The sequence below is a fragment of the Chenopodium album genome, chromosome 2 (genome assembly GCF_948465745.1).
Source record: "Chenopodium album chromosome 2, dcCheAlbu1.1, whole genome shotgun sequence".
NCBI classification, from domain to species: Eukaryota; Viridiplantae; Streptophyta; class Magnoliopsida; order Caryophyllales; family Amaranthaceae; genus Chenopodium; species Chenopodium album.
In genome coordinates, this window is record NC_137835.1 from 19,149,012 (window position 1) to 19,174,824 (window position 25,813).

The 25,813-nt window shown below is 36.0% G+C and overlaps 1 protein-coding gene across 1 annotated transcript; it reads left to right on the plus strand.

Annotated features, from left to right (window-relative positions):
* The first annotated feature begins 3,842 nt into the window (after window positions 1–3,842).
* LOC145584116 (uncharacterized) lies at window positions 3,843–12,774 on the plus strand. The gene is made up of 5 exons (XM_081641041.1): window positions 3,843–4,414; window positions 5,960–6,023; window positions 6,510–6,563; window positions 10,654–11,243; window positions 12,540–12,774. Exons 4-5 carry the CDS (start codon window positions 10,661–10,663, stop codon window positions 12,638–12,640), a joined length of 684 nt encoding a protein of 227 aa, XP_081497167.1. The 5' UTR covers window positions 3,843–4,414; window positions 5,960–6,023; window positions 6,510–6,563; window positions 10,654–10,660; the 3' UTR covers window positions 12,641–12,774.
* Window positions 12,775–25,813: the final 13,039 nt, after the last annotated feature.

A 25,813-nucleotide genomic window follows, 5' to 3' on the forward strand; every position in this document is an offset into this window, starting at 1 on the left:
TACGATTAACACGTTGAAAGTTTAACACTTTCTTCCTCACTCTCCCAAACCACCATTTCTAAGGTTTTTGCAATTTCACCAAACTCCAACAATGGTGTCCCCTTAACAAACTCCTTTCTACAATCGTCTCAATTCAATTTCAATACACGACTAAATTGCATTGTAAGATTCAATCAAACCAAAGTGAGAGAAAGTGAAGAAAGCAAAAATAAAATTGATTCAGATACAGCATTTCGGATTTCTAATGAAAAAAAAGTAGACCATAAATTTAACAACAAACACATATTGTGAAATTTGAAATTCAATAGTTTAAAAATAAATTAACTAATTAATTTAATTCACCTCAGAAACTAATTCAATGGAGAACTCATAGGTCGCTTCAACGGAAAAGGAAGAGGAGGAGAAAAGAGTGTTTAGGAGAAAGTAAATGGATGAACTTAGATTTTAAGGTTAATAGGGATAAATATATAAATATACGTTTTGAAGGGTATAATTGAAAGAACACTATTCATAAGAGTTTTTTTTCTACTTTTTAAAATTTATAATAAATTTATAAAAGTAGGGATTTAAATATTTAATCACACTAGTCATTTAACAAAGTATTAATAAGGAATCAGAGCTCAGTAACGGAGTATGTCATATGAAACACTAGGCGAATCTTTTTTATCCACACCCTCATGTATTCAAATTCCTTGCTGAGCGCTAATTTATGTGCTACATTGTTACCCTTTCCACCAATATAAGAGAAATTAATATAGAACACTAATTAGCTAAAAACTACCCTTTCTACCATTATGAGAGAAATCAATATAGAACACTAATTAGCTAAAAGCACAATGTCTATTATTATCAACCCAAATTAAAGCATCTTAACTTCCATTACACTAGTTTTCTTTGCACATGATGCGTATGTGCTATTTTGAAAAGTGTACAATTTATACATTTATAATAATTTTAACTACATGGAAAATATGAGTTAAGACAACAATTAGGCCCTCAATTCTTGATTTTTTTCACCTTTTAGGTATTCAATTTTTTTTTCACCCTTTAGGTACTCTAACAAATTTTCAGGCCAACTAACCATACATAATTAAAAACTAATTAAATTACCCTTTAACCATACATGATTAAAAACTAATTAAATTACCCTTTAACCATACTTAATTAAAAAATAATTAAATTATAATTAAAAAAAGTAATTAATTCAACCGTTTCCACAGAATAAAAAATAGCCGTTATAGGCTATTTAAAGGGATCTAAAGCAACCAAAAAAAGCCATGAATACATCCTTGCAAAATAGAAAACAGATTTAGTTTTCTAAGGCTAAATTCATCATACACGATTTGCCCAATTTTATTATTTTTTTTTTTAAAAAAAAAATTCTAAAGAATTATTGCTTCATCCACTGTGTGATTCAGTCCACTGTCATCCATCTACAGCGTCCTAGTTGAAGAATTGCAAAATCAGAAACTCAGCCCATATTGATGATTTTCAATACAGATTGTATACATATATATAAAAAAAATAAAAAATAAAAAAAAGAAGACGAAGAGGCCACAGTAATAGCATACAAATCAATCGGGAGTATAAAAACTTTTTCCAATTGATGATATTCAATAGAGATTGTAGCAATCTTTATAATAGGCTTACAGTAGCTTGAATTTTGGGTGGTTCAAAATCAATAAAATCCAAAATTTTTACTCTAATTTCACAAATCAAACACTTACAAGCCAACAAAACCCATTAATTTAAATTCACTACTTTTCCACTCAAAAATCAAAAGCATAATATTTACCAAACATTTAAACTACTCTAATTGACACGCATAAATCCAAAGTATATGAAACCATTAATTCAAATCCACCAAATTACCTCTTAAAAACCAGCTAACCAAATCCATGATTCAAAAATGACCAAATGTCCCAAACACATCAAAACCCATTATGAAAATTTTTTAAATCAACAACATTTACCCACAATCCAACAACATCGCTCACATATAGAAGCAACATACAACATCACAAGCATAAATTATTCGACAAAACAACAACAAATCACCATTTCAATTTCGTTATTAACCCAAAAAACCAAAATCCCTAAATCGCAACAAAACGATAATCAATCGCCTAAAAAATCAAAAATTTTAACAAATTAACTACTACAAGGTTTTGTAATCAAACATACCTCAAAAAATGGTTGCGATTCTTGTCATTTTCCCCAAATTTGGCCACAATCGAGCTTGTGTTCTTCACCAACCTCCGCGACAAATTTTCCAAGAAAGACAATAATAAAGGAATATGAAAAGGGGAAAGAGAGAAAGCTACACGCGGTTTTTTTCGGGTCGGCCCCACATGACTTAACCCAAGGTACTCAATTCTTAACCAAGGGTACTCAATTGTTTGGGTGGTTTAATTTTTTTTTTTTTACCAGAAATTGGGTCAGAGTACCTGTAGACACCCATTTGTGTCTCCACAAAACCAAACCCAGTGATGAGTACCTTTCACATCGAATCATAATCGAATGAGGTGAAAGTGGGGAAAGTCTAGTGTTGCGGATAGTTTTTATTTCTTTTCTTTCTCTCTGTTTTTGAAAACCTATTTTAAGAAAACAGTCAATCCAGTTTTTTTGGTCCATGGAAAGGGTCCAATATTATTGTAGTTGGTTCGGGTTTGAAAAGAGCTTTCCAACGATATATTATAAGCCCAATTCCGATGAATGATGAGAAAGTTATGGCCAAATTACTAAACTGGGCCCGATTTGATATTTATATGCGACCCAATGATCTAGAGGAGAGCCTAATATTGAATTATCATTCTTAATGCAATTAGAATTGATTATAGTCTTCTAGAATCTTCTAGAAAGTTCATTTTATTCCTAATTTAATTAGCATTGATAAATTGACTTTAGTTGACTTTTTAGAGTTTTAATCAGAATAAAGCGCTTGACGACAGGATTAGCGCCTAGCGCTAATGTCTAGCGTATGGCGCTAGGCTTGGCTTCTGGTGCTAATGTCTGGCATCTGGCGCCAATTCATTTTATTCTCTTCGAAACTCTGATTCGTTTTTCAATCTATCCAGCTGATTTTCTCTATAAATAACCTCCTAAATCTCCGTTTTCAATCATCAAAAAATCATCAACTCTCTAGTTTTCTCTCTCTCTCTCTCTTTTCTAAAATAGCTTTTCTCATACAAAATTCCGCATTCACAAGATCTAGAAACACCTAGCCAAGTTCGAAGTTGCCTTCGCCCTAGACGTGAAGGGTTTGATATTTCTGAGGGTTTGGTCCCAAATCTCTCTTTCAATTATTTAATTTAATTCTTTGATTTTATTATTTTCCTTGAAGTTACTAACGCGTGTATTTTGTTATTAGAAAGAGATACGAGGCATCCAAGTAAGTGCTTTAATTGATTTATTGATATTATGATATAGAAATCATGTTTAGGTTGTTATTATGATTCCTAGTGTCATGTTAGGGCGTTTTGATCTTCCTAGTGTCATGTTTAGGGTAACAACTATAATTTCTAGTATCAAATGTGACAATTATCACTACTACAAACCCCTTAGTTTCTAGACGCTGTTTGCTCGACGCCAGGTAACAAGCGTTAGCATAAAATTTAGTTTCCGTTCTTTTTGGACGATTTTCTACGTCACAATTGGGTCTTGACACAGAAAAGCGTCACAAATTAACATGTCGTACTGCACGTGACTATAATCCATCACGGAACATCAAAATTTTTAGGGAAAAAGTAAGCGGGCTACATAAAAAAAAATTTAAAAAAGAAAGGAAAACCGCCCACAATTCTACAGTATACCAAAATGATAAATTGAACAAATAAAAAAAAGCCTTTTGTTCTCATCGGCACTCCTCACACAACTAAACCCTAATCTCTTTCTATGCTTATACGTTCTCATATGATCTGCTAAACCACTTGCAACTGTTGAATTTTTGTTCCTCTCTTCAGTAATATCTTCAATTTTCGGTAATCCCCTTGCTCTTATCATCAATTTTCCCTAATCTCTTTGTTATAGGCATCAATTTCGTAGTTTTTGGTTGATATATCACTCAAATTAGTTTGCTTATGTTGATATCTTATCAAAATTTTCTTTGTTTATTCATTACATGTTCTGGGAATTCATCTTGATAACGGGCATCAATTGTTGAATTTTTGTTCCTCTCTTCAGTATTATCTTCAATTTTCGGTAATCCCCTTGCTCTTGTCATCATTTTTCCCTAATCTCTTTGTTATAGGCATCAATTTCGTTGTTTTTGGTTGATATATCACTCAAATTAGGTTGCTTATGCTGATATCTTATCAAAATTTTCTTTGTTTATTCATTGCATGTTCTGGGAATTCATCTTGATAACGGGATTTCAAAACGGTGGACGCAGAGAAGTCAAGAATATATATCACAAGTTAGGGTCTAATTAATTAGATACTTCTTTTATAATACTTTTTATTTTTGATTGGTATTTGTTTTACTTGATTATGTTTATTGAATTGTTGAGTTTTTTGTGATAATTTTGTGAAATTTTGATTTTTTTGGGGGTTTGTGGGTTAAAATTTTAATTTTTTTATGGAGAGATAAATTACCACTCTGTTTATCATATGACAAGGTTTACATTTTTGTTGATATTCTTTAATTTTAACCTGATCATCATACAATTCTCCCAAAAGTTGTTTCAGTTTTAGAGCTAAGTTTGTAGCTCATGAATAGGCAGTTGAATATGAACTGTTATAATTTGTGATAAAAAAAAAATGAGTTTGCAAAACAAATTAGTCTTCTAGTTTTCTGTTTTTAAATCCTTAAATGTACATTGTCTTTGTTTAACTTTTAAAATATGAAAATGAAATTCAGCCACTACTGTATATATATACCTACTTATAATCCTAACAACTATAATTGATTTTCTAATCTGAAGCAAAATAAGTTAAAAAAAAGGCATCAGGTTATAATATATCTAGTTTATCGCATGACAGATGTTGCTGCTGTTTATTGTGTGGATATCTTTTGTTGCTATGGTTGAAAAGACTCTATACTCGGTAATTTTTACCCAATTGCTTGTCTGGATACTTGTTCTTATATTTTTGAAATCCATGGATGTGAATAAGTGATGTTCATGATAGGCAAAGATAGTGATTAATATTAATTTGGACAATATTTGATGGCTTGACTATTTTGGTTGACATTCATATTGCTATCTTAGACTTGCTTATGAAGATGACTGAGATTGTGTTTTGGTTTTCAATGCTCATGTCATCATGTGAGATGGAGTACCTATGTAGTACAGTAACATACATATATGAGACACTCTGACTTGATATGTTATTGAGAAGTGATTCATTGAGGGATAACTTTACAATATGTAAGAGCTACTGTTTTTATTGTGCAAAGGTGACTGTTTATATAGTCAGAGGGTTACTTGCTTGCTGGTGCCTCACTTACAAATGGGTTGATTCGTTTTTATCGAGTTGTTCACTTGGTATCTATGTGTTATTATTCAAGGAAAGAGTTTCATACGGTTTTTTAATTGAGTTTCTTGGCTGGTTGCTGTGTTAGTGATTATTAAATGAGTATAACTTGATTAATTTGGTCACCTTGTATTTTCTTATCATTTCCTTGCATATTTTTTTTCTTTTTCGTAAGACATATTGACATTCTTAATCACTCATGATATTGTTGAGCTCATTTATGTTAAACTTTCATGAGAGTTATCTAAGATCAGAGAAGAAGAGTGAGACTGAGACTGTGACTCTGTGAGAGTAACCATCTTATAAGTTATGTGGGGGGAAAAGAATGGAGCCACCCAAATTTGCTTTTTATAATGTTCTTTTTTTCAATAATCTCACAAATTATGTTTAGATAGGGGTTAGGTATGGACTATAATGCATTTACACTTGCTTCTTTACATCCTTCAAAATGTAAAAGCTTACTAACACTACCTTTTCTGTTTTTACAGCCTTGTTCAACATCTGGATTCGCACAGATTGTATGCTCTTACTGTACTTTTGCGGCAAGAGAAGGTACACTCTACCTTAGACATTAGCCCAAAGTAGAATACATTTTTAAAGATGTTGGCTTGATTAGTGTATGTCATATACTTATTTCAATTGTGTAGGCTTGATTAGATTTCCCTAATTGGATGTTTCATGTACACTATCTTCTACTTGCTTGAAAAACATGTGCCTACTGCTTTGGAGTCATATATTGTAGATTTTCAGTGGTTTGTTGAATGAGAAATTCATCGAACTTGTATAACTTTTTATTTGTTGTTGCATGTTTCATTCTAATTTTCTTCTTTCACCCCTCAACAAGTTTGCAGGCTTGAATTACTTACTTACATTATTTTTAAGTGGATAAACTTCTTGATATTATAAGTTTGATGGATGTCTATTTACTTAGTGAAAGTGATGTCCCTATTATATATTGGTTTAAGGATCCTTGTAACATGATTTTTTTTTTTAATGTCATTGTTTTTAATTAGCAATTAATTATATACTTCTTTGTAGAAATGGATACTAGTTGGATTGATTTACCAAGAGGTGATCCTGGATATTTTAAAGGTTGCATGAACTTCTTGAAACTTTCTAAAGAGACTCTTTTACCAAATACATGGGAAACTAAATGCCCATGTAATTAGTGCAAGTTAAATAAAACGAATTCTGTAGAAGAAGTTGGAGGCCATATTTTATATTATGGTTTTTATAAAAACTATAGAAATTGAATATTTCATTGTAAAGATGAAGGGAGTAAGACCTATGATCTAAGTGATGATCAAGTAAATGCAGTAGGTCGAGATGATATGGACGGGTTACTAAGAGCAGTTTTTAGAGTTAATACACGACAAACCGACAAAACTCAAGATCCATCATTTAATGAACAAAGTATTGAAGATGACAATTCACATGACATGGATGAGGGCTTTACCATTTATCGCGAGGTAGATGATGAGTATCAATCAACTTTCTCAAATGAAGAACAGGAAAAGTATAGAAATCTCATGGAAGCTTCTGAAAAAGGCCTGTACGAGGGGTGTACTACTTTTTCGAAACTTTCATTTCTATTGCATTTGTTTCACCTAAAGTGTATGTTCCATTGGTCTGCAGAGTCATTTAATAAAATACTTGAACTTCTAATTGACGCATTTCCCATTATTAAGGAGTTTCCATCGTCCTATTATGAAGGCATGAAGATAATAAATGATTTAGGGTTAGGATATGAGAAAATCCATGCATGTCCAAATAATTGCATGTTATATTTGGGCGAATTCGCAAATAAAAGTGAGTGTCATATATGCCATACATCAAGGTGGAAAAATGTGAAAGGAAAGGAGGGTGATGTAAATGAAAAAGGAAAAGAAGCATGTAAGAAAGGCGAGGCAGCTAAAGTAATGCGGTACTTTCCCCTTATCCCTAGATTAAAGAGGCTTTACATGTCATCTAAAACTGCAGAGGACATGAGATGGCACTTTAATCGTAAGGATGATAAGATTCTACGACACCCTGCTGATGGCGAGGCCTGAAAAAAATTTGATGAAAAATATACAGAGTTTGACGTTGATCCTCGCAGTGTTAGATTAGGCCTAGCGAGTGATGGTTTTAATCCATATCGTCTTATGAACACAAATTATAGTACATGACCGGTGGTCCTCATTCCTTATAATTTACCACCATGGCTTTGTATGAAACCATCATCCTTTATTTTTTCTATAATTATTCCTGGTAAATTTGGTCCCGGTATGGATATTGATGTGTACTTGCAACCACTAATCCATGAATTGAAATTATTGTGGGAAGGTGTTGATGCTTTTGATTCTTATAGTGGAAGCAACTTCAAACTGCGAGCAGCCCTACACTCTACTATTAATGACTTTCCGGCTTATGCTATGCTGTCAGGTTGGAGTACGAACGGCTACAAAGCTTGTCCTTCTTGCACTCATTCTACTTATTCAGACAGATTTGGTGGCAAAATTATCTACACTGGGTATCAAAAATGGTTGCCTATTGATCACCCATATCGTTCACAAGCTAATTTGTTTGATGGGAAAGAAGAATATGGTATTGCTCCGATTTGTACCAGCGGGACCAAAGTTTTGAAGCAACAAGAAGGGGTAAAGTATGTATATGGGAAGACAAAAAAAGTTCCTAAAAAAAGAGGGAAAGAAGCTGCCAATGAACTTGATGATGATTGCGATCCCGATGGTGATCATATTCTTTGGAAAAAGAAAAGTACATTTTTTGAATTAGAGTATTGGGAGCATAATCCTCTTAGACATAATTTAGATGTTATGCACATTGAAAAGAATGTGTCCGATATTTTATTAGGAACTCTTTTAGATATGGATAATAGTAAGGATGATGAGAGTGGCAGAGAAGCCCTAAAGAATTTGAATATAAAACCTCATCTATGGATCAACGCTCAAGGTTACATCCCGCCGGCTGTATACACCATGTCTAATGAGGAGAAAGAACGATTTTTGAAAGTCTTGAAAAAGATGAAAGTTCCTGATGGATATGGATCTAATTTGCAAAGATGTGTGAATCTAAAGCAACGGAAACTTATTAATATGAAAAGTCACGACCATCATATTCTCATGCAAGATATCCTCCCGGTTGCTTTAAGGGCGTCGAATGCCACAAGAGTTATTGACTTGCTTGAGGAGTTGTCTCAGTTTTTTAAAAAGATATGTTCAACTGCTATAGATACAAGAGAATTAGATACCATTCAATCAAAGCTCGTGTTGACTCTTTGCAAGTTTGAAAAAGAATTTTTACCAACATTTTTTACAATCATGGTTCATCTACTAATTCATTTAGTGGAAGAGGTCAGACTAGGCGGACTGGTTCATTATAGATGGATGTATCCTGTTGAAAGGTACTTATTAATATTAATATTATTATTATTATTATTATTATTATTATTATTATTATTATTATTATTATTATTATTTGTATTATTTTTTTTATATAATAATTTTTCTATTCTTTCACATTCACATACAAAATTGTTACTATAATTCAAGGTACTTGGCCTTTTTGAAATCTCATGTAAGCAATAAAGCGCAACCAGAAGGATCTATAGCGGAAGGTTACCTTTTGTGGGAGACAATTGCATTTTGTTCGAGATATTAAGAAAGTGTTGAGACTATGTTCAATAGGCCTAGAAGGAATGAGGATGGTGTATCAAATATTGACAACTATTTGTATAACTCTTGTGGTCGTGTTGTTGGAAAGAAAGAAAATGTCCGTTTGGATGATAGAAGTTTAAAGCAAGCTCATCGCTATGTTTTACTTCATTCTGATGAACTAACCCCGGTGCTCAAGTAAGTAGCATTATGTGTTTAGTTAAAGCGCCCAATATATACTTGTTACTAACATAAAATTTACAATCTCGATAGTGAGTTCCTAAAACTAAAGAGGCAAGAGAATGACGTTGGAGGAAGTCAAGCTGATGAATCTATTGAAAATCAGTGGATAATTGATGAATTTTCAGATTGGTTGCAAAGCCAGGTCATATGCTTTTACATTTAGGGTCTTTTTATTTTCATATTATACAACTTTCTAATTCAAACTTTATTATTCTCGAATTATAGGTCCATAATTTAGATGATAGCACGGTAGATGGAAAGTTAAGAAAAGCCTTAGCCGGTGGCTTGAGTAACCGCGGGAAATGGATGAAAAGTGTTATTATCAATGGTTTTCTCATCTCAAGCAAAACAAGTTTTTTATATTGAGGATGAGATACAAAAAGGGTGGTGTCATATTGTGAAAACTAAGCCTAGGGACTTATCTGATATACCTGAATAATTTGTTTACAACTTTTATAATTTATTATAGATTTGAGTTCATAAATTTGGATGGGTGTGTATTTTTATATTTCATTTAGGTATTCTAATTCATCAAAGTTTGTATTTTGTTAACTTAATTTTTATTTTTATGTTACTACGTAGTATTATCGTCTTGGTTTCTTATTGGTCGAATAAGAACTTAAATCAGAGCTGAAATACAGAATTTAATTCAGATCTGAATACCAGAACTGAATTCAGAGCAGAAATCAGAACTGAAATCCAAAACTGAATTCAGATCTGAATTTCAAAACTGAATCCAGAACTGAATGCAAAAGTGAACGCAGAGCTGATCTTCAGAACTGAAAATCAGTTCTGGAATTCAGTTTTGAATTGTAGCTTTGAACATCAGAACTTGTGTGTGTGTGATTATATTTCAGAGCTTGTGTGTGTGTGTGAGTCATCAGATTTTGTCTTTTTGATCAAATTTATTTCTTGTTATTTCAACTATGATGCATTGATTTTTGTTGTTCTTATTTTGTATTTCAGTTTAGATGTTTAGTTTAGCTGTACATATAGTGTCTTGTCTTTATCTCAGTTTTGTCTTTATATATTGTCTTTACTTTCCACTGATATTGTGATTACATCAGTTCAAAACTGTAATTGAACAAAGTGTTGTTTGTAATGAACCCACTGTAATTGTCATATTGTGATTATAGTTCAGAACTATACAGTTTAGATATATAGTTTAGATCTGTATATCAGTTTATTTTGTATTTTAGTTTGATGTATAGTTTGTATTTTAGTTTATGTCTTGTATTTATATCAGTTTTGACATACTAATGTAGCTTGTCTTATGGTTTAATCAGGTAAAAGATGACTTATCGAAGCAAGAGAGCAAGGGAAATACTTGCTGCCACATCTAAGTCAAATGCTACTGAAGTTGTTTCACAACCCACCAAAAAACAAGCTACTAAGTCACCACAGACTGAGGTGCTTAAGGATGACAAATGGGGACCTTTTTCTCCACCCATTACCACTACAAAATCTGACCAACAACCACCTAATAGTTTAGGATCCATTTGGAAAAACCCTCCTGGTTCAACATCGAGTTCAGTCAAAGAGGTAACTACATCAGGTTATCATAATAAATACCCAGCAAAAGTCCCACCTAATATCCCACCTAATATTCCACAATCAAGTAGACCAAACTCATCATTGAACTCCCTTTTTACTTCTCATAAACCTCCCGAGCAAGCTGTGAGACGAGGAATTCAGAACCTTGAGACTGGTGCTGTTAAAACTTCAGCAACAGCTCCACAGAATAATCAAGAACGACAAAACAGTGGGAAAGAATCAGAGAAGATCCCGAAACAATCTAAGTCTTTACGACCAAAAGCACTTCCGGATTGGCCTGTAGACATAGATTTTGACGACAAGGAGGAGGTTCTAACCATAGGTAAATATTTTTATTAAAGTTGTCTACTGCTTGTTGTTGTTGTGGTGTGTTTCTGCCATGTTGCTTCTGCTTGTTGTTGTTAGGGGGGGTGTGAAATTCTGAACGAAAGAATTTCTGAACCTTTAATTGTATTTTTCTTGTATTTATGATTTGATAATTAGGTTCCTAATTACAGTTGGTAGTCTTGTATTGTTGCTGCAGCTAAGTAGGACCATTAGAACTAGATAGTAATACCATTTGAAACTGTTGAGACTTAAGAGGCAAAATCAGGAGAAACAACAGATAAGTGCAGATGTAATTTGATTATATAAACTGTAACACTCTAGTGGGTATTTACTTGTAATAAAATAAGTTAAAGCAATAAAGATTCAATCTTGGGGAGAATTGACAGCTTTTTGATTAATTAGAAAATGGAGTAACAAGCATAAGGGTAGCTTTAGGCTACTAATCTCTAGTTTAGCACCTTTAGGGCACCACTCTCTAGCTCTAAGTATCACAATGATCTTTCCTAACTAGCACATCCTACCCTCCCTTTCTTATACACACATAATCTGCCAAAAGAAAGAAAACAACAGAAGTTGTTACTGCAGCTGTCAGAGCTCCTCAATGATTGGAGGTTGCCCTGCTAGGTGATTGCCCTGCTGTCCCTTTCCTGACATTCCAATCTACTGACCTCTCCTCCTTCTTCTTGAATAAGTAATCAGCCCATTGCCCTTGTTGAGTAATGCATTCGTTACACAAACTTGCCAAAATATTAGATTGCCTTTATCCTAGAAGAAACTTTCTTGACATGTTATAAAAATTACTAGAAACTGACAAACAGAATACAGTTTCAGTGAGGTACTATGATCTTATTATTCACATGAAGACCTAAGACCACACTCAGTTATCATAACTTCATGAGGAACAAAGCAATCTTTCCGAAGAAAACATGCACAAAAACTCTAAACTCCACTAACCAGATTCTATACCCTTGTTTTTTTAACCTCATTGGATCTTCTAATTTATATGGCATTTCACCTTGCTTTCAGAGATGTGGTCAATTTATGTGATTCAATAATATATCTTTATAAGTTTAATTTTATTGTTTGCTTTAAGGTGCAAAAGTTATTTTAAGATGTTTGGAAGGGTTGCCTTACAAATTACTAGCTCTGAAATTTCTAGGATGTTTAATAGTATTTTTCTATTTGGTTTGAGGTATAACTGATAATATTACTTGCAACTTGCCACTTAATTTGTTTGCTAATCCACTTAAACTGATTATTTCTTTTAACTTAATTTTGTTATTTTATTTAGATGCCAAGGGTAATACTACATTAGTAAGTGGTATTATTCTGCCAATTGATGTATGGAGTAATAACGACGTCCACTACTATGTCGAATTCAATGATTTATGACAGCCAATTAGGAAGGGTGGACATATTTTGGTTAAATTCATTAGTATGATTGCGAAGATGGAGTCACATTGTCCAGTTGGGGAAAAAGATTGGAAAGAAATCGACAAGCATTTTAAAGGGAAAATAATTAAATTCATAAGTGTAAGTATATTCATCCCTAAGACATCCCCTTGTCATTGCCTAAACACACATACTTAGCCGGTCTCTTACTTCTAATAGATTACTTACTGATTTATATTTTTAACTAATTATTTTTATTGAAGGACCGTTTTGTGATTCCTCCTGGTGTGGAATATGACACCAAGCTCTCAAGCGTGCCATTAAATGTTGGAGGCAGTTCAAATACTCTCTGAAACTGCTTTATTACAAGCCACTAGAGAAGAAATTGGATGATATTTGTAATAATGTGCCACATGGAATTACCAGTAGTAACTGGGTTAAGTTGGTAAAATATTGGAATTCGGATTACGAGAAAGTAAGGACAATATTCACCTTATTGTTTACTCTATTAAACGTTATTTAATCTCTAACTAAAAATCTGAAAATGTGATTCCAGTCTATGTCAGAATGCGGTAAAAAGGCACGAGCTTCTCAAAATCAGATTCATACATCTGGCTCTAAAAGTTTTGCAAACCAACAAGCTGATTATGTATGGAATATATATGTCATTTTTTATTTACTTAGGATGTTAGTAAGAGCAAAGCCAAGTTATATGCTTTATATACTATTGTACATATATTTAATGCTTGTTTTGCCTTATTATTTATAGGAAGATGAACATGGACAAAAAATGAGCTTGTTAGCGCTGTGGATTAAAACCCATACGGGTAAAGACGGAAAATTTCTTTTTGACACAGTCACTCAAGATTTTGTGGTTTGGTTTTGTGACAGATTTCTCGTATCATTTTGTGTAGATTTTGTGGTGTGATTTTGTGTTATTTGTGGTCTTACATTGCTCCTAAATGTTGGTATAGGATGATGTTAAAGCTAAGGTTGAAGAGTTGAGGATGGTGCACCCTAAAATGTCTGAACAAGAGCTCGAAGATGAAGCATTTCAGCAAACTATGTATGGCGCTGAGATTCCCGATCGTCTGGTGGGTTACGGACTAGGGGTTAAAAAGGGGGACATTTTTGGAGTACGTGGTGTGTTAAGGAAGGAAGGATATGGAAAAGTTCAAAAGAGGACTATTGTGATGGATAGTTTTAAACAAGAAGTGAATGCTTTGCACAAAAAAATGATACACTATCTCAAGAAAATGAAAAGCTGAAAGACGAGGTCGGACACAACAATATTCTTCTTAAAGCGTTTATTGGACAATTTTCTCAGATTGTAGGTGCAGTTCGTCAAGGGAATGCATCTCCGGGTCTTCTAAACAAAGCATCTGAATTCTTAGGAAAGGCATAACATCAGGTAGCAAAGTCACATTCTCTTTATAACTGAAATCAGAGCTGAAATCTAGAATTGAATCCAGAACTGAATCCAAAACTGAATCCAAAACTGAATCCAAAACTGAATTCAGAACTGAATCCAAAACTGAATTCAGAACTGAATTCAGACCTGATTTTTTGGGAGTTTGAATTCAGAACTAAATTGAGAAGTGAATCAAGAACTGAATCCATAACTGAATTTAGAATTGAATCCCCTGTTGCTTGTTGCTTGCTCCCCTGGTTTGCTCCCCTGCTGCTTGTTCTACTGCTCCTCTGCTGCTTGTTGTCCTGCTCCCCTGCCTAAGCTGGATGCGTGAGATTTCTACGACTTATCTTCCTTCTTTTGCTGCTATATTTGAGCCCAAAACCATGATATAAAGCATGATGGACAGGATAACAACTTAGAGAAAAGTAATCTATTGTAGAAGTTAAAGTAGAAACTCAAAATATTAATCAATACTCGTGAACTCGTAGAATTCAGTTCATTAAAGGTAGTAAGCTATAATTTTAGATCTTCCTTTGCAGACCAAGCTTTAATATAATTCTCTGCTTTGGTGCTTGTAAAAAAAAAGCTATAATTTTAGATACCTAAAGCTTACAGGATCACCTGAGTGAGATGATAGCATGGATTAGTTTTCCTCTGATTTGAGGCTATGATTTAAAGTAGGAACCTGCTGTGACTAACATAAAGGAAGAAAACTGCAAGAAATAATGTAATATAGCTACATAGGGTAATGATAATGATAACTTGTCATAGTGGCTCCCCATTTTTGGGTCAGAGGCTACAATTTAGGGAAATAGTTCAATTCTATATGAATGGACAGAGGGTGCTTAATTACGGCTAATTATTCAGTGATTTAAAGGGGGAAGGGTGTTTCATAATGGGAGTGTTAGTTGATTAATGATTCAATTTTTGTATAATGAAATCTATTGAATCAGTAATGAAAGATTAAAATAGACTTATTAGGAAGTTGCTGTAATTATCAATTATAGAATATTGAAGAGTTATGACGATACACGGACATCAAAGTGATCTGACAATTTTGAAATAATATAATCATTTTTATCTTTTGCAATGAGACGTCATTTACTTTTTTGTGAACCTCTTCCCAGTAGCGCCTGCACATGTTGTAATTTTCCTCTGAAATCTTACACAACACCCACCTGCACAATAAGTGCCTAACAAAAGACGCGCATGCACAAGGCATAGGCTATTGATAGTAGATGATTTCTGTTTTATGGTTCAATGATGTTACTAATTGCTCTTATTCTAGGTTCTCTATCAGCTGTTTAATGATATTTTTTAACTTCATTTAGTGTAAAGATTGTGTGTGTGTGTGTGTGTGTATGTATGTGCACGCGCGCGTGCTGCAATGGCTGTATAATCAGTTAGTTTGGAAATGCTTTAAATGCATAATGATACTACACTCTCGGCAAGGTTTAGTTTTGAATTAATCATAAAACTATTCCCATTATTAGACAAACTCTCTTAAGCTTTCTAATGGACAACAAGAAAGCTTAAAAATTTATAGGCCTACTTTACAGATTTATATATGTGCATTGTACATAATTAATTGCCTAGGTTAAAGTATAATGTCCGTGTTATTGTCTCAAATCGATTATGAAGCTTGAGCCAATATTGTGTAATGTACTAATTTATAATTTGTATTTTTTTTTTAAGATTGGAAAAGGCAATGTAGGTACAACAAGAGAATAGGTCGGGTGTTAGAATCCGACCTCTTAAATTATGTATTCTACTTTATTTTCGTTGTATTTTCCCTTATGTAATGTCTCTTTAGTATTTCTTTTTACTTTCTAGGCTCTAGGGAGAATCATTGTGTTACTGTCATGTCAACGTTCACTTGTAATTCTCTACTAATGCAATATAAAGCTCTTTAGGGAGCGAATGGTTATTCAATCAAAGCTCTCTACCCCGTTGCTATTGCTTTAAGACTAGTGTGTTGTTTAAGCCTTTTTAGATATTGTGCTTGCCTTGTTTTAAAGCATCCCCCACCAAACCAAGAGACCCCGGAGACGCCCTCGTTTCGTCGGTTCCGCTTGTGCCCGCTTCGAAGTATCGGCCGTCACAAGCCTCGACTCCGCACTTGTTGTCCTCGTGTTCCCTCTTGAGACACCCTAGGTTCGTATTGCTGTGTGCTCATGAACCTCCTTTGCTTTAGGCTTGCGCCCTTGTCGCCAATAGACGAGAGCGCCCCGCACGATCCGGTGTTGAATCACTCGAACCGTGACAGTTGGTATCAGAGCCAAGTTTGCCGTAGAGATGGCAGAAGAAGGAGAGATGCATGAATACACATTTGAGGAAATACTTGCTTGGCTTGAAGACAAGTCCGAACAGTGGGCTATGCTCGAAGAAAGGTTGCCCAAACTCGAGGATATTGTGATAAAACAAGCCGAACAAATGGAGAGGCTTGCAGCAACCGTGGATGGGTTAACGGAGCAACTTAACTTCGTGCAAGGCGTTGCTGATGAAGCAAAAGATAAATGTGCAACTTTAATGCGTGCCCAGAGAGGGCTCGGGGGAAGTGGAGGTGCCAAGATAAAACCTCCCAAGCCCCAGACCTTTAATGGTACGAGAGATTCAAAAGAAGTTGATAACTTCATTTTCGACATGGAGCAATACTTTCGGGTCTGTCTATTGGAGAACGAGTTAAAAGTTGATACCGCCACTATGTATTTGGTGGATGATGCAAAGCTTTGGTGGCGCACCAAGTACGCCGACATCCAAGCTAAGAGGACGTCGGTGGATACTTGGGAGGATCTGAAGAAAGAACAGATGGCCCAATTTTATCCCGAGAATACCGAGTTTGTTGCTCGCACCAAACTCGCTACTTTGCAGCATAAGGGTTCCATCTGGGAGTATGTCAAAGAGTTTTTAGCGTGCATGTTGGAGATCCACAATATGTCCAAGGAAGGTCGCCTATTCAACTTTGTGCGTGGTCTGAAGGAGTGGGCCCAAACAGAAATTTGGCGCCAGAAGATTGATACTTTATCGGGAGCCATCGTCGCAGCTGAAAGGATGATGGACTACTCCTCAGAGAGAGGGCAAAGTTTGAAGAAAGGAAATAGTGGCCGACACCGAACCCTCCTAGGAACTCGGGACATGGTTCGCAAGTGAGCTCCAACAACTCGAACAATAGATACAGTAGGAGTGGGGGAGAAGACTCTCGGAAGAGTGGAGCTTCTTCCTTCTCTAGTATACGAAGCACCCCTAGTTCATCTTCGGCAGCCAGACCATTGACGTGTATCCTTTACCGAGGACCGCACAAGTGGTTTGAATGTCGACACAAGGGAGAAATTGACAATCTCCAAAAGAAGTTGTCCTCCATGTCCTTAGAAACCCCTGAAGGTGAAGAAGTCGATGAGATAGAACCTAGTGAAGGAGAACATTCAAGACTGGGGGCCATTCGCATGATGTGTGCTATGGGAAGAGAAGTCTCTGAGGGCCAACCCAGAAACTCTTAGGGCCAACCCAGAAACTCTAAGTTGATGTATATGAATATGTTGGTAAACGGAAAGGAAACTCGAGCCATGGTGGATACAGGTGCTACCCACAACTTCATTTCAGAAAAGGAGGCAAAAAGACTGGGGTTGAAGCTGCAACCAGAAGGAGGCAGTATGAAAGCGGTGAATTCAGTTGCCAAACCGATCCGCGGCGTTGCCAAGAAAGTAACAATGAAGCTAGGAGATTGGAGCGGATAGGTGCACTTTACCGTAGCGCCAATGGACGACTTTAGCTTGGTGCTCGACATGGACTTCTTACACTCTAGTAAGGCAGTCCCGATGCCGCACCTTAGATCTATTCTTGTGCCCGGGCAGCAACCATGTCTGGCCGGGTAGCAACCATGTCTCCTCAGAACCTACGATCCGGGAAAAGGCCTGAAGGGGCCCCTCCTTTCAGCAATGCAATTGGAGAAGGGGTTGAAGAGGAACGAGCCCACGTTCCAAGCAACGCTTTCCACTAAGGAAGATGAAGCAAGTGGAGACCTTCCGCCTGCAGTTTCCGAGCTACTAATAGAGTTCCAGGATCTCCTCTCGAAAGATCTACCAAAAGTTCTCCCACCTAGTAGGACAGTGGACCATGAGATCAAGCTGGTTCCAGGGGCGAAACCCCCAGCACGAAGCCCTTTTCGCATGGCTCCCCTGGAATTAGCCGAACTCCGGAGACAACTGGAGGATTTACTTGAGGCAGGCTTCATCCGCCCATCAAAGGCTCCTTATGGGGCCCCTGTGCTTTTTCAGAAGAAACAAGATGGAAGTCTTCGATTGTGCATCGACTACCGAGCATTAAATAAGGTTACGATGCGCAATCACTACCCTATCCCTTTGGTGGCGGATTTGTTCGATCAGTTAGGGGATGCAGTGTACTTTACAAAGCTAGAATTGAAGTCTGTCTACCACCAAGTTCGCATTGCCGAAGGAGATGAACCAAAAATAGCTTGTGTAACGAGATACGGGGCATACGAATGGTTAGTCATGCCCATCGGCTTGACGAATGCACCTGCTACGTTCTGTACTCTAATGAACCAAGTATTCCGAGAATACTTAGACAAATTTGTGGTCGTGTACCTCGATGACATTGTTGTCTACAACAAGACTTTGGAAGAGCACCTCGAGCACCTAAGATTGGTCTTCGAGAAGTTGAGAGAACATCACCTGTTTGTGAAACGAGAAAAGTGTGCCTTTGCGCAGGAAAAAGTCGGATTTCTTGGACACTTTGTGGGGAAGGGTCGATTGAGGATGGACCCAAAGAAGATATGTGTTGTTTGCGATTGACAGGATCCCAAGAACCCCTCTGAGTTGCGATCCTTTATAGGAGTGGCGAACTATTATAGAAGATTTATTAAGGGATACTCGGAGATTGCAAGTCCCCTCACTGACCTATTGAGGAAAGAAAGTCGTTGGGAATGGTTAGGGCCCCAAAAGGAAGCTTTCTAGAAGTTGAAAGAAGTAGTGGTGAAGGAGCCGATCCTTACCCTTCCAAACATCACCAAACCATTTGTGGTCGAGACGGATGTTTCAGATTTTGCTTTAGGAGGAGTGCTCTTCTAAGAAGGGCATCCTATTGCTTTTGAAAGTAGGAAGCTGAATAATGCTGAGAGGAGGTATGCGGCACAAGAAAAGGAGCTACTAGCCATTGTGCACTGCCTAAGAGGGTGGAGGCACTACTTGTTGGGATCAAAGTTCACCGTCCACACCGACAACATCGCGACGAGTCACTTTCTCACCCAACCCAAGCTGACAGGAAAACAAGCTCGGTGGCAAGAGGACTTAGCCGACTTTGACGTGGAGTTCACCTATAGAATGGGATCCAGCAATAGAGTGGCCGATGCCCTGAGTAGGTGGGCCAATCTTGCTGTGATGTATAAGTTAGTGCCAATGACTGCAAGCAACATTGCCACATCCGTTAGAGATCAAGTTCGTGCTTATCTCCCAGATGATCCGATGACAAAAACCATAACAAGGATGATTGAAGAAGGGAAGACTAGACGCTTTTGGTTGGACGATGGCCTCATCTTCACCAAAGGTACAAAGCTTTTCATCTCAAAAGCAGGAGGATTGAGGAAAATGTTGTTGAAGGAATGCCATGATACGCTGTGGGCGGGACACCCAGGTTGGCAGAGAACCCTCAGTTTACTCGCGATGGGGTACTACTGGCCAGGAATGAAAGAAGACGTGATGAGCTACACCAAAACTTGCCTTGTGTGCCAGCAAGACAAGGTTGACAGACAAAAGCTCGGGGGCCTCCTTGAACCACTTCCTGTACCCACTCAACCTTGGGAGAGTGTGTCGATGGACTTCATTAGTGGCCTCCCGAAGGTGGACCAATTCTCTTCCATCATGGTGGTGATAGACAGGTTCTCCAAATATGCAACGTTCGTACCCATGCAAAAGGCTTGTGGAGCGGAAGAAACGACATCGCTCTTCTTTAAACATATTGTGAAGTACTAAGGATTGCCAAAGAGCATAGTGAGCGACAGGGATACCAGATTCACGAGCATATTCTGGTCTGAGCTATTCCAAATGATGGGGTCTGATCTCAACATGTCGTCAAGCCACCACCCTCAATCTGATGGGAAGACAGAGAGATTCAATGGGCTTCTTGAAGAATACTTGCGTCACTTTGTGAGCGCCAACCAGAAAGATTGGGTGAGACTTTTGGACGTAGCACAACTTTGCTTCAACGCTCAAAGGAGTTCTTCTTCCAACAAAAGCCCCTTTGAGCTGGTCACGGGTCAACAACCTCTCCTCCCGCACACAGTGGCTGACTGGGAGGGCCGTAGGAGCGCTCAGGCTCGAGATTTTACAAGAGAGTGGAAGCAAAACACCGACATTGCGAAAGCCTACCTAGAGCGAGCATCGCGCCGGATGAAGAAATGGGCTAATCAAAATAGAAGGCCAGTAGATTTTGCCATTGGGGACATGGTGATGGTGAAGGTCTTACCAGAACAGCTGAAATTTCTCAGAGGAAGAGATCGTCGTCTAATTCGGAAATACGAAGGCCCCATCGGCATCACTAAACGGATTGGGAAGAACGCATACAAGGTAGAACCGCCTGCGTGGATGAGTATTCACCCCGTCTTCCACGTTAGTCGTCTCAAACCCTACCATCCAGATCCCGATGACAGCAATCGCAACGTCAGCTACCGCGCCAACATCAGAACCAGGACAAGAGCCATCCCTACAACAGAAGACTGAAGCTGTTAGGATCTTAGTGTAGAATTTTTGAGTCGACAAGGTCGTCGACGGCTTAAGTGAGGGAGATTGTTAGAATCCAACGTCTTTATTATGTATTCTACTTTATTTTCCTTGTATTTTCCCTTATGTAATGTCTCTTTAGTCTTTCTTTTTACTTTCTAGGCTCTAGGGAGAATCATTGTGTTACTGTCATGTTAACGTTCACTTGTAATTCTCTACTAATGCAATATAAAGCTCTTTAGGAAGCGAATGGTTATTCAATCAAAGCTCTCTACCCCGTTGCTATTTCTTTAAGACCTGTGTGTTGTTTAAGCCTTTATAGATATTGTGCTTGCCTTATTTTAAAGCATCCCCCACCAAACCAAGAGACCCCGAAGACGCCCTCGTTTCGTCGGTTCCGCTTGTGCCCGCTTTGAAGTATCGGCCGTCACAAGCCCCGACTCCGCACTCGTTGTCCTCGTGTGCCCTCTTGAGAAACCCTAGGTCCGTGTTGGTGTGTGCTCACGAACCTCATTTGCTTTAGGCTTGCGCCCTTGTCGCCAATAGACGAGAGCGCGCCGCACGATCCGGTGTTGAATCACTCGGACCGTGACACCGGGACACTTGAGCATCAAAACAAGTGACTATATTGTCTATAAGGCCATCACCTATGTATTTTGGTTTTTAGTCTTATATTAGTGATGTATTTATTTAGGGACAAGCTACTATAATATGCGACGTTTTTTTTCTTAATTTGTTTTTAATTGTGTTGATGTTTTCTTTTTATAAATTTGGTAATTAACTACGTACTCTTATTATTGTTGATTAATAATTTTTTTTTTAAATCTAGTTATATACAATATTTGTTTATTTTAATTTTTATGTTATTAATTTAATTTATGATAAATTTTAATAACTATAATATATGTATGATGATGGTAATAATTTAATAAAAGGAAAAAAAAAAAGCTTAAAAAAAATTCTAGACGCTTTTTAATGTCTACATATTTTGCACATTTTCATATTTCAAGAGTTTCCCGCCATACCATAGGTTGACACGAATAAACGCAAGACAACAAAAAGCGTCGCTAAATTTAATTATGTGGACATGTAAAAGTGTCGCTAAAAAACTACACACATTTGGGATAATGCGCGAAATACATAATTTTCGACACTTCGTATATTAGTCAGGACACAAAAAAGCGTCGTGATTCTCGACGCTTTTTTGTGTCCCTCGAAATTCTCGACTCACGTATTTTCGACGCTTTTTTGCAGCGTCGAGAAATATTTTTTCGATGCTTTTTAGCGTCGAAAAAAGGCCTAAAAAGCGTCCAAAAAACACGCTTTTTGTAGTAGTGAATTATTCCTACGACGCTTCCCTTTCTCTTCCTAATATTTATGTTAGTATCATGTTAGGGCTAAAGCTTTGATTTTTATTGTTTAGTGACATGATAGGGTTTGTTATTAATCTTAGCTTGTTAGTATCATGCCTAGGATCTTGCTATTATTATGCCTTAACATGAGTATGATGATTATTATGATTGTTATTTTATTATTATTATTATGTTGCTTGATATTTATTATTACTGCTTAATCACATCTTTTATGCATGTTTAAAGGGAATTGGTACTTGTAATCACGCTTATATAAGATAATTAATAATCTTGTTTAGGTTAATTTGATTATAATTAAAGTGATCACCAATAATAGATTTGTTTGTGCATTATATTCAACCAATATATATTAATCAGGTTTAGGGTAAACCTAATAATTGCATGTTAGTCAGAAAGTGCACATGAATACGATCAGAATAAAGTAGAGGTCAATTATTAGGGTAGGTTCAATCTCTTTAAGGTTAGATTTGTACCTTCATCCCCGAACACCAATCATAGTTCTAGACCTATTGGAGTTGACGAACTTGGATCGTTAAGGGGTGTAACCTTCACCTCGTGAACGGTTTACAAGTTCCTAAAACTTGTTTGCGGCTCTTTTGCTCTAGCTTCCTTCCCTTTGGACGTCACCATGCTTAAGTGTATGATCACAGCGGGGTTGCTAGGGGTAATGCTTGAAATATTCCCTACAGTACCCAAACGGTGAAATAAAATAATTAAGTACCTAAAACGTGAAAAAATCAAGAATTGAGGGCCCAATTATTGTCTTAACTCTGTTAAATATATTTTGTACCTCGTAAATGGAGTTAACACAACAAATGGGCCCTCAATTTTTTATTTTTTCACCTTTTGAGTACTCAATTTTTTTTTCAATCATTTGGGCACTCTGACCCAATTTCTGGCCAAAAAATTAAATCAACCAAACAATTAAGTACCCTTGGTTAAAAATTAAGTACCTTGGGTTAAGATGTGGGGCCCACTCAAAATTTTTTCTTTTTCCTCCCCTGTTCGGAATCAAACAAGCTAAGGGATGAAGTAGCTCAAATTTCTCGGTTTCCATTGAAGCGCACCCAACATTCCATTGAAGCGCACTCAACGTTCTCCATTAAAGCAGTTTCTGAGGTAAAATTTTAATTTCTTGTTTTTTTCATCATCTAGTTTCAATTTCTCAATCTAGGGTTTTATCCTACATTTTATTCACATTACACACACATTTAGGGTTCTCCTAAGCTCCACAACATCCTCCATTTCTCGGCTTTCGATTCATCATCCTCCACCGTCGTCTCTACAAGTCCTGGTTTCAATTTGTGCAATTTATTAGGTAGAATTCGATAAATTTTCCTCAAGAACGAAAATATCCAGCCTTAAATTGAGAAAATTTGAGACTAAATTTTGAGCCAATATAAAACGTTTTTTCATACAATAATTCAAGAATCAGCAAATTCGAATCAATTTTGAATAAAAATAAGAAAATTGAGGTTAGGGTTTTTGGTTATATAGCTTTGCATTATTTTTTGGCTTTTTGGGTTAGTACCTTGGGTTAACAAAGAAGGGATGAAGCTGGACTGAATCAAACAAAGGATGAAGCATCTCTGTAGTATTTTGTTTTTAGCAAATTGTGGAATGAATTTTACCTTACAGAATTGGTTTTGGATTCTGGTTTGCAAGGATATATTAATGGCTTATTTTGGTTGCTGTACAATCCTTTAAAAAGCCTCTAATGGCTAGTTTTTTACTTCAAAACAGTTTTATTAAATTAATGCGTTTTGTAATTAAATTTAATTAGTATTTAATTATCTGTGGTTAAAGGTGAATTAGGGTGAGTTAGCTTGCCGGAAAATGGTTTAGGGTACTCAAAAAGTGAAAAAATCAACAATTAAGGGTCTAATTATTGTGTTTACTCTCTTAAATCAGGAGTAACACTTCATTTATCCCTTAAACATTCTCTATCCTTTACATTTCAATAAGTTAAGAGTTATAGATAGATAGATATACAGGATTAGTTATAGATAGATAGATATATAGTAGAGTTATTGATTTTGGAAGAGAGCTGACTAGTAAATATACTAAAAATCCACACCAAAAATGACAGTGTAATCTTTTGGTATGCTCTTAGGGCCTGTTCATATTTACTGAACTGAACTGATTGGAGCTAAACTGAATTGAACTGAACTGATTGGAACTGAACTGAACTAAGCTGAAATGAATATTTTATGAGAGAGGTAAATTAAGAGTTGAACTGAACTGAACTGATTGGAGCTGAACTGAACTGAACTGAAAATAAGTAAATATGAACAGGCCCTTAGTATATACTTTTTTTTTAAAATACTTTTTAAAAAATTAATAGAAAATGTGTCAGGTTTTAACATGGATTAAACCTAGCAATGTGTACTGCTAGTCTAATCGAGCAGAATTCGAACTCATAAGTTATTTATTCAAGCATGTAGAGACTCGGAACTCCCGGCTAATTCAAGGGATGATCCAAGGTTTAGAGAGGTGGATGGGCCTGAAAATTCCAATGGTTTCGAGGACAATACAGTAATACATAAAATCATACAAATGACATACCTTTTATTGGGAAACTGGAAATGTCTTAGTGGATGGGCCTACAACTTCTTTTCTTTTGAGTATTTTTTTTATTTTTTAAAAAAGGCATATGATGTTTAACATTATTGTAAAATATAAATATGGATAATGAGAACGACAATAACTTGACTTTACTTTAAATAGGAATCCATATTGTCACGGTCTCACGCATAATTGTAAAATAAATGTGCAACATTGAGCCTTAAATTTAAAGATGGAGTATGGGAACGACAATGATTTGACTTAACTTTAAATGGGAACCCTTATAGTCATGATCTCACGAAATTGTACAATAAATGTGCACTACTAAGCCTTAAATTTGAAGATGGAGAATGGGAATGACAATGACAATGACTTGATTTGACTTTAAATAGAAATTCTTATTGTCACGGTCTCATGAATAATTGTAATATAAATTTGGCTGAGCCTTAATTTTTTTTAACAACTATAAACTTCATTCTTCTGCCTCTAATGTCAGCTAAAATAATCTCAAACTAGTTCTTTCTGACTTTCTCCTTGAACGAGAGAATTCCGCAGTTTCGCCATCAGTCACCAGTGATTAGGGGTTGTTTAACGTTGTATGGTTCTTGCAAAGAGAGGATAAAAGGTAAGCCATTTGTATGATTTTATGTATTACTGTATTGTCTTTATTTGTAGGAGGAATTGGTGAACTAAAAATTTCTGCATACCCCCCTTGTTCTCATCGTATCAGCTTCTCTTCAGGTTATATTGTTCTCCCTTCATTCCTATAACTTATCTTATTTCCCCTGTATCGATTAATAGTAGAAAGATAAAACACAACGGTTTACTTATATTTATTTCACAAAAATTTTAAAATAAAATGATTTAATGAGTAATAATGATTTTACTGATGAATTTGTCTTAATCATATATTTTTTACCCTCAAAATAGTAATGATATACAAATTACTACTTGAAAACAACCTCGTTTTTTAATTCTTTAATTGTATGAAAAGATTTGGAAAATAATTCAACTCAATGAACTAATAATCAATAACCACATAAAAAAATGGAATGTGTCATTCCTAGTATCGGTTTTAATATTATGTTAT